This window comes from Solenopsis invicta, chromosome 9 (assembly GCF_016802725.1).
Source record: "Solenopsis invicta isolate M01_SB chromosome 9, UNIL_Sinv_3.0, whole genome shotgun sequence".
Lineage (NCBI taxonomy): Eukaryota > Metazoa > Arthropoda > Insecta > Hymenoptera > Formicidae > Solenopsis > Solenopsis invicta.
This window is the reverse complement of record NC_052672.1, coordinates 11,114,919-11,129,016: the sequence shown is the minus strand read 5'-3', so window position 1 is coordinate 11,129,016 and position 14,098 is coordinate 11,114,919. Positions and strand designations below refer to the sequence as shown.

Sequence of the window (14,098 nt, the reverse complement as noted above, 5' to 3'; positions counted from 1 at the left end):
ATCTAGGCACAATGGACTGTAGTCCACGTGCCACAGGCGGATCTTCAGGCGAGGACCACCCCCTCAGTTCCATTATTATTATTATTATTATTAATAAAATAATGAATTGAAAACAGTATTATTTACAAAGTTGTTAATTTAACAAGAGATCATTAGTTATTATCTATTATTATTAATACAACAAATTACCTCATAGTTGATGAAAGGTCAGACTTCATTCTTGTTTTACCTTAATACTTCAAGACAGGAAATAAAAAACTATCATAAGAGATTATAGATTGATAAAGAATTTATCTCTATACATACTATACACAAATATACATAATATAATAATTAAATACAATAAAAACCATCAGCTAATCTTTGTATAAAAACCTAAAATATTCCACCTACGCTACGGTGATAGTTAAGCTGAGCGTGCTGAGCGTAATCGTAGCCTTGATCGTACCAATCCGGCGTTGCTCCCGTCGTATTCGGTGTACCCGACGACTGAGTACTCTGAGGACTAGTGTGCTGATGGCTGCCGGTGTGACTCGAGCCGTACTCACCGCTTTGGAAATGGTTAAACTGTCCCCAGCCGAGCTGCGTCCTGGACCAATCGGTGTTACCTTAAGATCAAAGACGAAATACAGACTTTAATGCATCTTTGTACTTGGTGGAATCTCAGATTTTACTTCAAATTCGCAGCGCCAGGTTTATCGATATGCCAGAGATGCACGATAATAATTGGATCTTTAAAAAACTCATTTAGCAAGATTAGAAGGGTTTTTTTTATTCACTGAAAGAAACCAAGCGAATTTATTCCTACAAAAATAAAGAATGTGATAAAAAGCTAAATATTTCATCAGTATGAAGAATGTAATTACTGATGAAAAGTCAAAGAATCCTCTTCCATCTTTTATACAAAAGATGTAATGTTAAATTAATACTGAAAAGAAAGATTGCAGCAGCCAGATCTCTGTGTGTGACAACTACATTTCAATGACATACATATCTAAAACTTATCTGCTACACATAGATTTTTGCTGCAACTAATCTTTGCGTGAATAAATGGTCCGCAGCAACGACCGCTCGCTACCTCGAATGCTAAAACCTTTAGGACACCTCACGGATCTTCTGACTTCTTCCAAGGACCCGGTGACTCGCAGATCTTATGAAAGTACTCACCGGCATTGTGCGAAAGCGACGTCGGCGCGCCGTGCGCGGCGGGTGGCTGCATCGTCGATACCTGCGCGAGTTGCATCGAGGCCGCGTGCGCCGGAAGCGAGCCGATATGACCGGAAATGGCGACCGCGTGTCCCTGAAGGGCGCCGCTCATCGTGGTAGGCACCTGGGCCATCGTGCTCGCCATTTGGGCGATGGCGGTGCTGCCGGGGATTTGGTGAACGCTACTGGTGGGCGCCTGGTGCAGCGTCGTCGGGCTGTGATGCAACGTCGTGGGTACCTGCGGTATTCCTCCCGGCATCTGCGGCACCTGCGGTATCTGGACGAGCTCGTGGCTGGCCGCGGCGTATTGACAGGGCGTCAACGGCAGGTTCGCCACCGAGTGCGTTATGCTGCCGGTATGCTTGCGAAGTCGCGCCCTGCGATTGCTGAACCACACCTGAAAAACGGTGCGCGTGACACTTGCTGACGGCATCTTTCCGAAGAAATCGATCAGACGGTACGATAAAGGCATTAACGTCCTTTTACTCTTGTGCTTCGGAGTTATGTATAACGCGTAGTACGGCGCAAGCAATATTTCCTGATTTTTACTGCTTCCTCGAATTTCTATGTACGTTATTTCTTTGCCTCCTCGAGCTCACACACAATTGTTTTTTTACAATCTATAACCAAATGTTTTCGTTAAACGTAACTGAGTTTTTGGCACCACGCGGAAAGAACAATTTTACCGTAGTATCTAAAAATTTAGCTAGATACAAATCAGAAAATAATTTTATATTAGACTGTCAAATTAATTATGTAAGACGTCGTGATACTGCTGCAAAAAGTTTTGACATTTCAGCAACCACTTTAACGTTCAATATAAATGTTTTTTTATGATTCAACATAATTATTTTCAGTAAAATTATCCTTTCTGTGCAGTAACTGCAAAATTTATTTGATCACTATTTAGCTAAACGTTTGGTAATTATTTCACTCAGTGCACTTTAATTGTAATCAGCGTTAAGTAAATAACTTATAGAATCTTGCTTAGTAAAATCATTTGTTGACAAAGTATATATATTTTTGTCAATTGTTGTTAGAAAATGCGTCTTGTCAATAAAATGATTTTACTAAGCAAGATTCCATAAGTTATTTACTTAATCGACGTGATGTGCTTTACGTTAATATTAGCTACTAACGTCACGCGTTACTCACCTGAATCCTCGCCTCCGTCAGTCCAGTTCTCTGAGCTAATTCCTCTCTGGCGTAAACGTCTGGATATTGTGCTCGTTGGAACGCAGTTTCCAGCATTTCAAGCTGCTCGCCGCTGAATGTTGTTCTGCTTCTACGTTGCTTTCGCTTCAGTGGAATTCCCGGCTCGCTCTCCGTGTCAGAGTCGTCACCGCAGCGGCCTAAGGATCGTAAAAATGTGACGATTACTGTCATATTCGAGAAATTCAAAGAAAAATATTCAGAACATTCAGATGTCTGTTTGTATTATTCCAAACGACTTATCTGAAAGTTTTATACTAAACAAAAATTTTAATTTAATTTAAAAAAAAATTAGATTAAAAAATGTTTGAATCAAATTAATTTTTAAAAATTAATCCGTAGATTTGATGTTGATTTCATATTAATACATATGTTTTTAATTAACGCGTCGTGCTGTCGCGTATTCCACGTACGTCTGTTTTAGATGCAAATTATTACTGTGAGGTTCGCAGAATCGTAGAAATCTACTGAACCGATATTTCATCGTTCTTCCTCGAAATGAGGAATTTCTTGGTTTCCTTATGTCACGAATTTATCAACTTCCCTGTGGTTTATGCAAACGGACCATTACCTAACTCATTCGAGAAATATGAATCGGCGACGGCGCGCAAAATCGTAAGCCTTTTACAAACGATACGCAAATTGCGCGCCTGCTAGCGGGAAAATTTTCGCGATGCCGAAAACGACGGCGTTCCTTGAAATTCCGCGGCGATTATTAATTGGTGTTAAAACGGCCGTCACTGCTAATCGATAAATCGTTGAAAAAGCCGCTCTGTCACTCAGCCCGCCGTTGCATCGCCGATGAACTCGCCTCTTTCTCTGAATGGGATATTGATGAGACGATGATCATCATTTGTACAATACGCGTATCCGACGACGGCTATTCCGCATGGTCATCGTATTTCCTACGGCTTAATTGTTTCCTATGATTGAATTCAAGACGTTTCACCTAATAGTCCAGAAAGAGCTCCGGCATACATCTTCACGGATTTACTCTTGTAATTCGTCAGTCGGCAAATAATTAATTATTTATAAAAATGCTTTTGTTTCGTTAAGTCGATTGAAATGAACATCGAAAAATTTATATCGGTCACTCGGCTTTACGTAAATGTAACAAAAATTCTGACATTCGCGTTTAAAGTTCCCTTTCAATCTGTCTGCTTGCACGAAACGACTTTATGAGTTCTGCATATGTTCGCATGTACATACTACATGTACCGCAGTCATTAAAGCATCCATAAAGCGCTCGTAAAAGGCAAGCAATGGTTACCACTGTGTTCACCGCCATCTTGCCTCGTTTTCATAGTTTTGATATGTTTTATGATCGACCATTTTTTTTTTTCTTTCAGCCGGGGCCGGCTTGAAGAGTTTATCGTCGATGATATAACGATGGTGTCCAGTTCTCTCCAGAAAAATTTCTCCATTTATCCGTTACGAAAATTATACAGGACGCTGTCTAGCATAACTAACAGCTTAATAAAGACGATCTCCGCTAATGCATTTTCAATGCGAAATAATTATACAGGATATTCAAGTATTGATTGTTAAAATGTCAAAATTTTTTTGCAGTACTGTCATCATCGCTTGAGCATTCTGCAGTTATTTTGACGGTGCGACAAAAATATTTTCAGATATGTATCCAACTAAATTTTTAGACTTTAACAGAATTGCTCTTTCTGCGTGTATATTTTACTTGTTTAAAAGTATTGATCATCTCTTCTTGAAAATGCATTCATTCTTCTCGGAATTTGGAGTGTATTTTCCACTGTGCGTGGTCACTTATCTTGTTGAAGTTAATCTTCACTTCTTGAGACTTATTTCCCATAGAAGGCCCGCGGCCTCTCTGGCCGAGGACAATAGCGTCATGCCTTCGTTTGCTCAACCATTCGATACTTGGAATTAAATCCTCGGCCATTCGATACTTGGAATTAAATTCCCCGAGGAATCCACGAAATGAACCTCGTAATATCCTCGCATTCATCATTTCGTTCCGTAAACATTTCTATGCGATACGTTTCTACCTCCGTGCCATTGATAACTATTTGGCTGAGAGAACCAGCAACTCGTGCGTCCGTTTTTTCTAGCAAACGAGAGAAAAAAAGCGCACGCATACAAAAACACGTATATACGCAAAGAGAGATCATCGGCAGAAACTGACCGGGGCTACCTTTGCCAAATATTTACCCCTAAGTCGACTCCCTCCCCTATTGTCCCCGCAATCGTCCCCCATTGTCGCTCAATCGAGCGTTCCCGCGAACCATTGTACCGGATCGAAGTCGAACAACGTCGTGCTTTCCCCGCCGTTCTCGTCCCCGTTCGATCTCCCGATCGTTTTCGAAATAACGTTTAATCTCGTGCACGGATTTTATCGCTCGGTCGAACGCACGAGTGGTCGACGGGTGAGCAACGAGCGGCTTGTTGTGACGTCCGACAATCCATCCTGGCACAACAAACGGGGATTAGCTCGCTCCTTTATTTGCCTACCTACGCCAGCGCGCTATCGCCGATTCCGCGATGCGGAATTAAACGGCGACGACAGTAATTCTATTTCTTACGCCGCCGGCCCGTTCGGCTGATGGCCGTCCGACCGGCGGCCGTTCAGCCGATTTTTCGCCTGCGATCCACGTTTTACGAGCTTTAACGTTCAATTGAGATCACCAATTGAGGAGGTCTCTTCCTTGGACTATCCAGGGATCCAAAAAAGAGAAGATTGGTTCGCAGGTCCGTAGATTATTTTATACACTTGTACGATCTCGACGCAAAGCTTGAGATTTATATAATATAGCCTGAATTCTGGGAAAATTTTATTATTTTCCCTAAAGGATGCTTTTTAAGCCTATCATACTAATTGTAAGTTTGATGTGCCCATATATTCCATCTCCTTCCCTCTAGTGGGCGATGTTAATAATTAGATTACTTGTATAATTAGATGCGGAGTTGAGTAAGTTAATATATATATTTTTTTACTGAATTAAATTAAATTAATTTAGTTACGTTAAAATTTACATGAACACGAAACTAACTGGTTAAAAGTTACGTTAAGATTAAATTAACTTAAATTAAAAGTTAATTTTAAAAAGCATTATTCATATTAAATTAGAAATTCATAAGTTTTTGAATGGTGAAACAGTCAAGCTTTTAGAGCTATTCTACAATGTGCTTTTTGCTTTCTGTTTTTTGCTTTTTGCTTTCTGTCTTTTGCTTTTTGCTTATTGTCTTTCTACCTTTTCTCGCACTATTTCATCGACAATTGTTTTTTTCCAGGCAACACAAAGTCTAAAATCGGGTCCTAAGACGTTTTTAAAATAAATTTTTAAAAGTAATTTTAAAGACATTTAAAAGGCACATATCTTAAAAACGTAGATTAGCCTTCATTGTAGATTAGTCTTTAAACGAGCTGTGTTGTCACCAAATCGAGAGATGCTCGTCTTACGTAACGTTTGTGAGAACGAGATTCGCGGCAAGCAAAATCGACAGTTATCTTCTCTAAGGGCCTACTATATTTTCCTCAATATACAGTAGAACCTGCCTCGAATCTTACCGGCGGACAATGGACGATACTCTCTTTTCTTGCGGTTTTCACCTCGTCCGGCGAGGGAATGAAACTAGCGGCAGCGGGATTGCGGCTTTCGAGTGTACAAGAAAACCCAGCGGCCGTCCTTTGAGTCCGAGTCCATTCTATGTATTGTGCGATGTTACATTTGTCAAAACGTAACGTGGCCTCTGCGCATATGGAGGCGGACGCGCCGACATCTAGTCAAACTTAAATAACGCCTGGGGGCTTTCAGCAAAAGTAGACAAAAGACGCGGCGCTTTTCGGTATTCATCAAGATTTCGCACGATAGTATTGATTAACGGTGGGAACTTTTTGTTAGGCGCTCGTCTAATGGTGTTTCTAATACAGATCCCCCTTCCGTTTCGGTATGTTCAAAAGATTGCTATTTTAAGAAACGGAGAAAATTTTCTCTTCAAAATTACACTAAGAGAAAACAAAATTTCTAAATTTTAATAAATATTTATTTGAATAGTACTAATAAAATATTTACTTATGGTACATAAATATTTACTCTATAAGAACAAATAAAACTTAAATTAATGGTTCTTGTACTAAATAAGACTATTGGAATAAATATTTATTAAAATTTAATCATTTTTCCCTCAGCGTGTATCAAACTATTTTATTACATAAAAAGTAAGATTTGCTAAAATTTTACTAAAAGATTTTTAGTTTTAATAAAATTTGAATAAATCTTATTAAATATTATTATTATAACAAAATTCTTCGTCCAAGTCCATTTTGTGGAACCTAAGACTATCACAATTTTGAGAGTAAATTCCAAGAAAAAATTATCGTGCACAAATCTCAGAACGTTGATCAAAATGTAACTTTCGTGTTACAAGGAGCTCGATTTTTGGTGTCGATGCGACAAATAGGTGCAGGAGACCATGAGAAGTTATTGAGCTCACTGCCGTGCACTTGGCAGTCATCGCGCGTCTTCAGGTGCGTTATGGAAAAAAAAAACGATGGATATCTTTCGACGTTTACCATCGCCTTCCTTCTCTCCCGCCACCTGTACGACGACGACGAGGCCGGTGACAGGAATTTAAACCTGGGTTCCGCCACCTTTACTGTCTGTAGATGCAACTTGTCTCCGGGCTATTCTCCCATTCTTCCGTTTGTCATACCGAGGAACGTGAACGAGCCGCCAAAGATGCCGCCAAAGGAGATCCCCCGTCGAAGGATCCTCCGCCATTTGACGGTCGCCGGAAAAAGGTCACTTCATCACGTAACCACCTTTATCTCGTCTTTCCAGAAGATGCGCACCGCACGATTAAAATGCACCGAGGACCTCGGCCTCGTACTCCTTTCAAAAAGCGAAGGTGAGAGAGTGAATCGCGCTTGTATCGCAAAAGATGCTAAAATGCACCAGGGAGATCGAAGTTGCCTTACGTATGCAGGCATCTAAGAAAATCTTGAGATTTTTATAAAATTCTCTGTGTAATTTCTGACACAACTCCGCAACTTCTTTACAAATTCACATTTTTGCTACAGATAATCAAAATTGATGCTTGTTTTGCATCGTGAAAAGCATCAGTGTTGTAAAATTAGAAAACTTCCTGAGACTCCTGAGGTTTTTTATTTTTAACAAGTAAATGTTTCAATTAATGATAAACGTCATTTTGTCACTTATGTTGATTTATGATTGCATGACTATTCATATTCTTATGATCGTCGAAAAAATCGACATAAAATCTGCTCTAAATCGGAATCAAAATTATTCATTGAAAAACACTCTAAAAATGATTTTGTTGAAAATACAGATATGAAAATAATATTAGATCATATGAAAATAATTACATTGCACTGAAGAAAGGATTTGGTAACTATTATCAAATTTGACAACTTTACCAAATTCCATGCATTCCAATTCAACATAATTATTTCCATATCTGTATTTTCAACAAAATCCTTCTTTTTGTTTCTTTCAGCGTAATGAATAGCTTAATTCCAGCGATAGACTTATAACTATGTCAATCAATAAAATGTACACTATCTTTCAGTGACGATACACTGACTCGGTCAGTGAGAGTACCTCCTTCTTAATCAGAATCACTGAAAAATAGTGAATAGTCACTGATAATCACAGTTATTATAAATGTAGCAAATCAGTAAAATTCTACTAATTCAGATTTAGAGAGGGGAAAGAAGGAATATACCACAGTTTGTCATGTACCCTACTGGAAAGTATTCCAAAATTTAAATGCAGATCTCAAAGTATTTTTGTTGGACCATCAAAATAGTTATGAAGGACGCCCAATGCTGCAAAAGATTTTGACGTTCTAGCAACCAGTGTTCTACATAATTATTTTGATGGTTTAACGAAATTATTTGTAGCAAAATCTTTCTTCTCGCATAGAAGCACACCTTCCTCTCTTCTCGCTCCTTCCTCTCTTCTCGCTCAAGCGTCGGTTCCTCGTCGTCGGGGACTCTACCCGACCCAAAAATATCAGTGCAACTAATTATCAATTATCATTATTGGCTCGTTCGGCCGGCTCCTTTTCCCGCGGCATCGGCGGGAGTGGTACGGGGGTGGCACGAAGCGCGGCCAGGTGTGCTCCTCGCGCTTCGTGGGGACGTTCGAGAGGCAGGGCGGCGGCGTTCGGCGAGTCAGCATTCCTTCGCGCGGCCTCTGACATCGGCGGTCCTCTCAGAGAGCTCTAGTCATCTCTCTTCGATCCCCGGGATCGCCGGTCCGGTTCTCCTCGTCCCGCTTCTACCGGCCGGAAGAAAGGAGGAAAAAAAAGGGTGGCTGCCCGAGAGCGCGAGCGGGAGGCAGAAAGATCGAGTATTATGCGCGCGCGCGCGTGTGTGTATATGCGTGCGATCGTTTAGGTGCCCATATGTCGGACTTGTAATGAGAGAACGAATGCGCTCTCTCCGTCGGGAGACAGGGGGGCGGGTACTCGATGAAACGCTTTATAGATTATCGCCCCGGACCACGCCATTGTTTTATCGCGCGCGCGGTCGTCCTGTTAGCGCGTCGGCGGCGCCTGGAAATGTCAATTATGCCGGGGTGTGTAATTAAGCCGCAAATCCAAGACTCACTAGCTTCGTGATCGCCACCACCACCCGAGCTTGACACCTATGCGAATGGATGGCCTCGCGTCGCGTCGCGTCGAGCCTCGCTGCTCCGCGAGAGCTCTTTTACATGAGAATCTGTCGCCGCGACGTTGAATTATTTTGTGACTTTATGAATTATTCTCCTCCAGCTCCGCAAAGAGCAAAGTGTAAAGCGAAGTGACCCGCGTTTTGCTTTTACTCTTCGTCGTCGTTTCGGGCACTCGTTCCTTATTCAGCGATGATGTAAGAGCCGGGCGGCGGGAGCCGGCGCTGTCGACGAACGACAACATGCGTTGTGCATCGGCGGGTGAGTTACACCAGGTTTCACTTCCAGGTTGATCCTGTCGCTCGATGCGCGCTCGCGCCTCGGGCTCATTGGGTTGGTTGGATCTGTTGATAGGCACAATCAATATCGGCCTCACGAGGATGAAAAGCGGCCGATCGGGCTGTGAATAGATCGCGTGAAAAGACGCGTGTAATCAATTACGGGGAGAGGGGGGCGGTCCCGCGGTGTCGAGAGCAAATATCTCATTCGTAGCAACGTCATCCAGAAATGTGCCGGTCAGCATCCCCGCTGCGTGTGCGTGTTGCGCTTGTACACGCGCGTTGTACACGCGCGTCCTGTCGCGCCGATCGTCGATCGCACGCACACGCGCGCGATTTATACACGTAATGCCGTCCCGTCCGTCGCCGGCCGTCGCAGTACGTACGCGAAGTCATTTTGCGCGATTAACACGTTGATCGCGGACCGAGATTACCGTAAATACAGCGAAATGACTCGCGCCGTTATTGTTAACGGTGTAAGCATCGTCCACATACCTAGCTTCAGAACGTATTTACATGTTTCTAAACCCGATTAGACTGCAGATTTTTGTATTAGTTTCTTTTTATGATCGAGTTCGATTAGATTCTTCGTTCCCTTACGAAAGCAAAGTTCCAATAAACTGATTAGCTGTATCAATAACTGATGATTTTATCAATTATCTTATCGGTCGATGCAGCATTCATCTCAGGCACTGAGATTGCTTAGCACGAAGGTTTCTCTTTTTGATAATATCCCTCTAGGAAATTCTTATAAAGTCTGTATTAAATAAATAATATCACTCGGAATTTTTCAGAAGACATAATGTGTCATTGCCAGCCCTATAAATAGGGAGTACTGAGACTGTAGCAGCACACTGCAAATCCAAGTGTGTTTCCAAGTGTATTTTTTTTCTCTTTTACAATAAGTCCTTTAATTGTACATTACAATTAATAATTACACATTATGCTTATACGTGTAAAAAATACTTTATTCATATGTGCACCCGTAGAAAAATTATGCTTAAATTGATGAAATCGTGTATGTTATTTAGTTTTCTATGTAAAAATAACATAGTATGCTGCATAAAGCACTTTACACGGAAAATTAAATAACATACATGAATGAGGCATTCTTTTTATAATTTTATAATTTTTATAATTTTATAATTTAAAAATTTTTTTATAAAAAGTGCCTTATTCATGTGTTATTTAATTTTCCGTGTAAAGATGAGCTTTATGCAGCATACTGTGAATGTATTAACTAAATCCTTTAATGTACAATTAAAGAGTTTAATGTAAAAGAAAAAAAAATAAATTCTTCTTTTTAAAGACATTTATACACTGAGAGAAAAAATTCCTAAATATTTGATAAATATATTTATTTGAATAGTGTTTTACTTATGGTACACGGCGTCGTTAATGCCTAGCCATCTTAAGTTAGTGTACATAAATATTTATTCTATAAGAAAAAAATGATACTTAATTAAAATTAGTGGTTCTTGTACTAAATAAATATATATTTACATTTAATAATAATTTATTAGCACTATTCAAATAAATATTTATTAAAATATGGTAATTTTTCTCTCGGTATATTGAAGAATTTTACAACGACTAAGGCTAACGCTAAAATGTTTGCTCTTGGAACATTGTACAGTCTTACAATAACATATACGTCAAAGAAAGTACAACCAAAACTCGAGCCGTTTCCAGCAATGGTGAATTTCTTCGATCGCCATCGATCACGCGCGAGTGAGCCTCTCCTGTCGTCGTCGTCGATGAACAGCGATCGATGTGGGAGGGATCTGAAATCGGATATCTAGCGGGACATTTACACTAAGCATTCGAAGACATAATACACACATTCGGTGGGCTTGACGCTCTTCCAAAGCGGGGTGGAGTCTGCGCGAGGACCGCGGCAACGGTTATACCGGGGGTCGCAAGCATCAGCATCCGTTGTCGCATGTAGATCGGCCGCCGCTTTCCTGCGCCTCCCTTTTGCTTTCCGCGTGTCGAATCGGCCGCTGAATGGCGGAAAAGGTGCCGCACCTCCGTAGGTTATAAATCTAGCCCCGATCCCTCTTTCGGGCACCACCTTTCCACTCCCGCCGCTCATGGGGGTCCACGGGTTCCGTGTGTGAGGTCCCCCTAAATGGTAACAAATGTCCTCAAAACGCCAACAATGAGCCTGCGAAGCGGTTGACATCCGTGAGCCACGGTCTGTCTTCCTGTCAACGCCCGTGTATATACGCGCCGTGCGTGTGAGCGCGTAAGGGAGGAAGAGGGATGCGCGACCGACCAGTAGTCGCTGCGAGGATCGGTGACCGACGACAGTTTCTCGCTGGTACAACGACGGGACAGGCCGCTACAATTAGGCCGCTGCGTTAGGTACTCGCCGAGGCATTTCTCTCTCTTTCTCTCTCTCTCTCTTTCTCGCCGACGTCGTCGTTGGTGGTCCCGTGTAAGGGCAGTTGAGATGACGGTGCAGAGTTTCCTTTTATTTGCCGGAGTCCCGTTCCTTTCTCCACAAACAATCGCCTCTCGATTATGACTCTTAGAATTATTATGCATTGGTCCCCGCACAACTCCCCACGCACATCGAAATAAAGAAGTCATAGAAGATGTGTCCGGTGCATCGATCGCGACGTGAGCTCTCGACATTTTTTTTTCCTAGACTTATTGGCTGCACACGTTTTAACGGGGAGTAATCTGCTTGAGTAGTGTTACCCCTGCGTTCATAACACAGGCCTCAAGTGAACGTTGACAGCATCGCGGTCAGTTTCAACCTATCCACTGACCTGACTGCTAAAATTACGAGGTGGTTAGCTATGCCTTGAGATGAAACGAACTACCGCTCATTATTTCGAAACCGCATTGCTGGTGGCCTTTTTTTTTTTTAAAGGCTACAAACGTGCCGACGTTTTTTTGTTTCGATATCGACAGCACAGATTTATGGAAACTCGACACCGAGTTTATTCTTCCGAAAATATGCGGCGGCTTTCTTTAGCTTTCTCGTCGCCGAATTGCGGAATAGCCTTGAAAACTCGAAACGACACGATGAAAGATTTTGTTTGACTTTTTAAAAGTATCCAATTCGATATACAAATTTTTTATTAAGATCTCAGTGGTATCTTTATCGTATTTTCTTCTTCTTCTAATACATGTATCCTCTTTTAACCAAAGTTGGTTATCCAAATAGTTGACTTTTGGAAACTCTTGTTGGTTTTATTTTTATTCGCGTATTTTAACTTATTTTTTGGAGTTTGTACTCTAATTATTGTTTGAATTTTGGAGTCTGCTGCACGAAAAACCAAATTAATGACGGAAATTTTTTTTGACCGATTAGATGATGTAGCGTGCAGATGCGTGCGGAGGGTGTTTTAGAGAATGTTTGAAGAGTTGTATACTTTTCTGTTTTTATGATACATACAGTAATTCTTTTGTTGCCATTAAGTATCTCAACATTTGTCACTTTCTGTATTCAAGATATTTTCAGTACTTGTCTATTCATTTCGGAAGCTCCGTTACACTTTTCATACCTGAGTCGAAGATTCATCATTCACATTCGTACGAAAGGACCGAAGTCACGTAGCACATAATTATACGTATTCCAAGATCTATACTGAATAACTTTTAATACTTTTTATTTGTAGCCTAAAATAAACAATTCTAATAGATATATTGTATGGACAATTAGTTTCAAGAACTGTACACTGTTAAAAATACAAATATAAAAGATATATTTTCCTACATGTCTTCGAATGTATGCCGCAAGTGCAACGTTCGCAAAAGTACCCCGAGTACAAAGTGCCTTTATAGAACGATCGATTGATCGTCCTCGAGCGATGTTGCCGTATAATTAGCATTTTTCCGTAACGTGTGCGCGAGTCTCAGCTCTTAAAGTGCGCCCGATTAAATCGCGGCTTAATGAAAGAGAAGACTACGACGAATTGCGGGCCGAGGTGGTGCTGAAAACGAAGGGTGAGGTGGCGTCTCGGAAGAAACGACGGAGGCGATGCAGGAAGTTAAAGCGACAATGCAGTCGTTAAGCTTGCGTCTACGCATGCTTCGTACCTCGTTTACAATCGCGTCTTAAATGATTAGGACGAAAAAGCTAAGCATTTCCAACACTCGAAAGTTCGCTTCTTTGCTGAAGATTGAGAAACAAAGTCACTAATTCTACGAGAATAAGTAACAAATGGCAAAGACGTCACAAATAAATAATACAATTGCTTCGCGTGAAAGCATATTTTTTAAAAATTGTACATTAAGATTACGTAATACTCGGTTACACTCGTCTCCGCAGATTTCTTCTTCGAAAAAAAAAAGATGTCACAGATAAGTTGGGTGTAAAATGTAAGAATGAGTTATTATCAATCAATCCGAAAGGATTATCCCGCATAAACCCCGGTCTCCTTCTTAATTCAATCCGTGGGTAAAGCCGCGTTCGTAAAGACACACGTCGTACGATACGGGTATGTACATCGCTCTCGGAGGATTATACGCTCGCGTGACAAGGATCGCGTCCACGGATCCTGCGGCCTGCGGCCCGATTCGTGCGGCGCATTAGATACACGCTTTGATATCAGCCCCGACGTGCCGGGCCCCTGCTCCCTTTCTCGCGTCCTTGCGCTCTTTTTTTCTTCTCGCCCGTGTAATCGCTCACTGACTCCTTTCGCATTCCTCATCCGCGTCGATGTGTCGACTCTCGAACCCGCGATGTTTCGCGACTCTCGGAGATAAGGATTACGAACC

The 14,098-nt window shown here is 41.4% G+C and overlaps 1 protein-coding gene and 1 long non-coding RNA gene across 2 annotated transcripts in view; one reads left to right on the top strand and one right to left on the bottom strand.

Annotated features, from left to right (window-relative positions):
• Positions 1-271: 271 nt before the first annotated feature.
• LOC105207408 (protein gooseberry-neuro) overlaps positions 272-14,098 on the bottom strand; it is a 29,666-nt gene continuing 15,839 nt past the window's right edge. Inside the window, exons 4-6 of the mRNA XM_026136971.2 lie at positions 2,362-2,558; positions 1,168-1,603; positions 272-608 (exon numbers count right to left, since the gene is read on the bottom strand). Of these exons, the coding sequence (XP_025992756.2) occupies positions 376-608; positions 1,168-1,603; positions 2,362-2,558 (866 nt within the window). The 3' untranslated portion in view covers positions 272-375. The remainder of the gene's footprint in view (positions 609-1,167; positions 1,604-2,361; positions 2,559-14,098) is intronic.
• Positions 1,551-5,215, top strand: LOC113004229. Its single transcript, XR_003268923.2, has 2 exons — positions 1,551-1,663; positions 3,768-5,215. It is a non-coding gene; the product is annotated as an uncharacterized LOC113004229 (long non-coding RNA).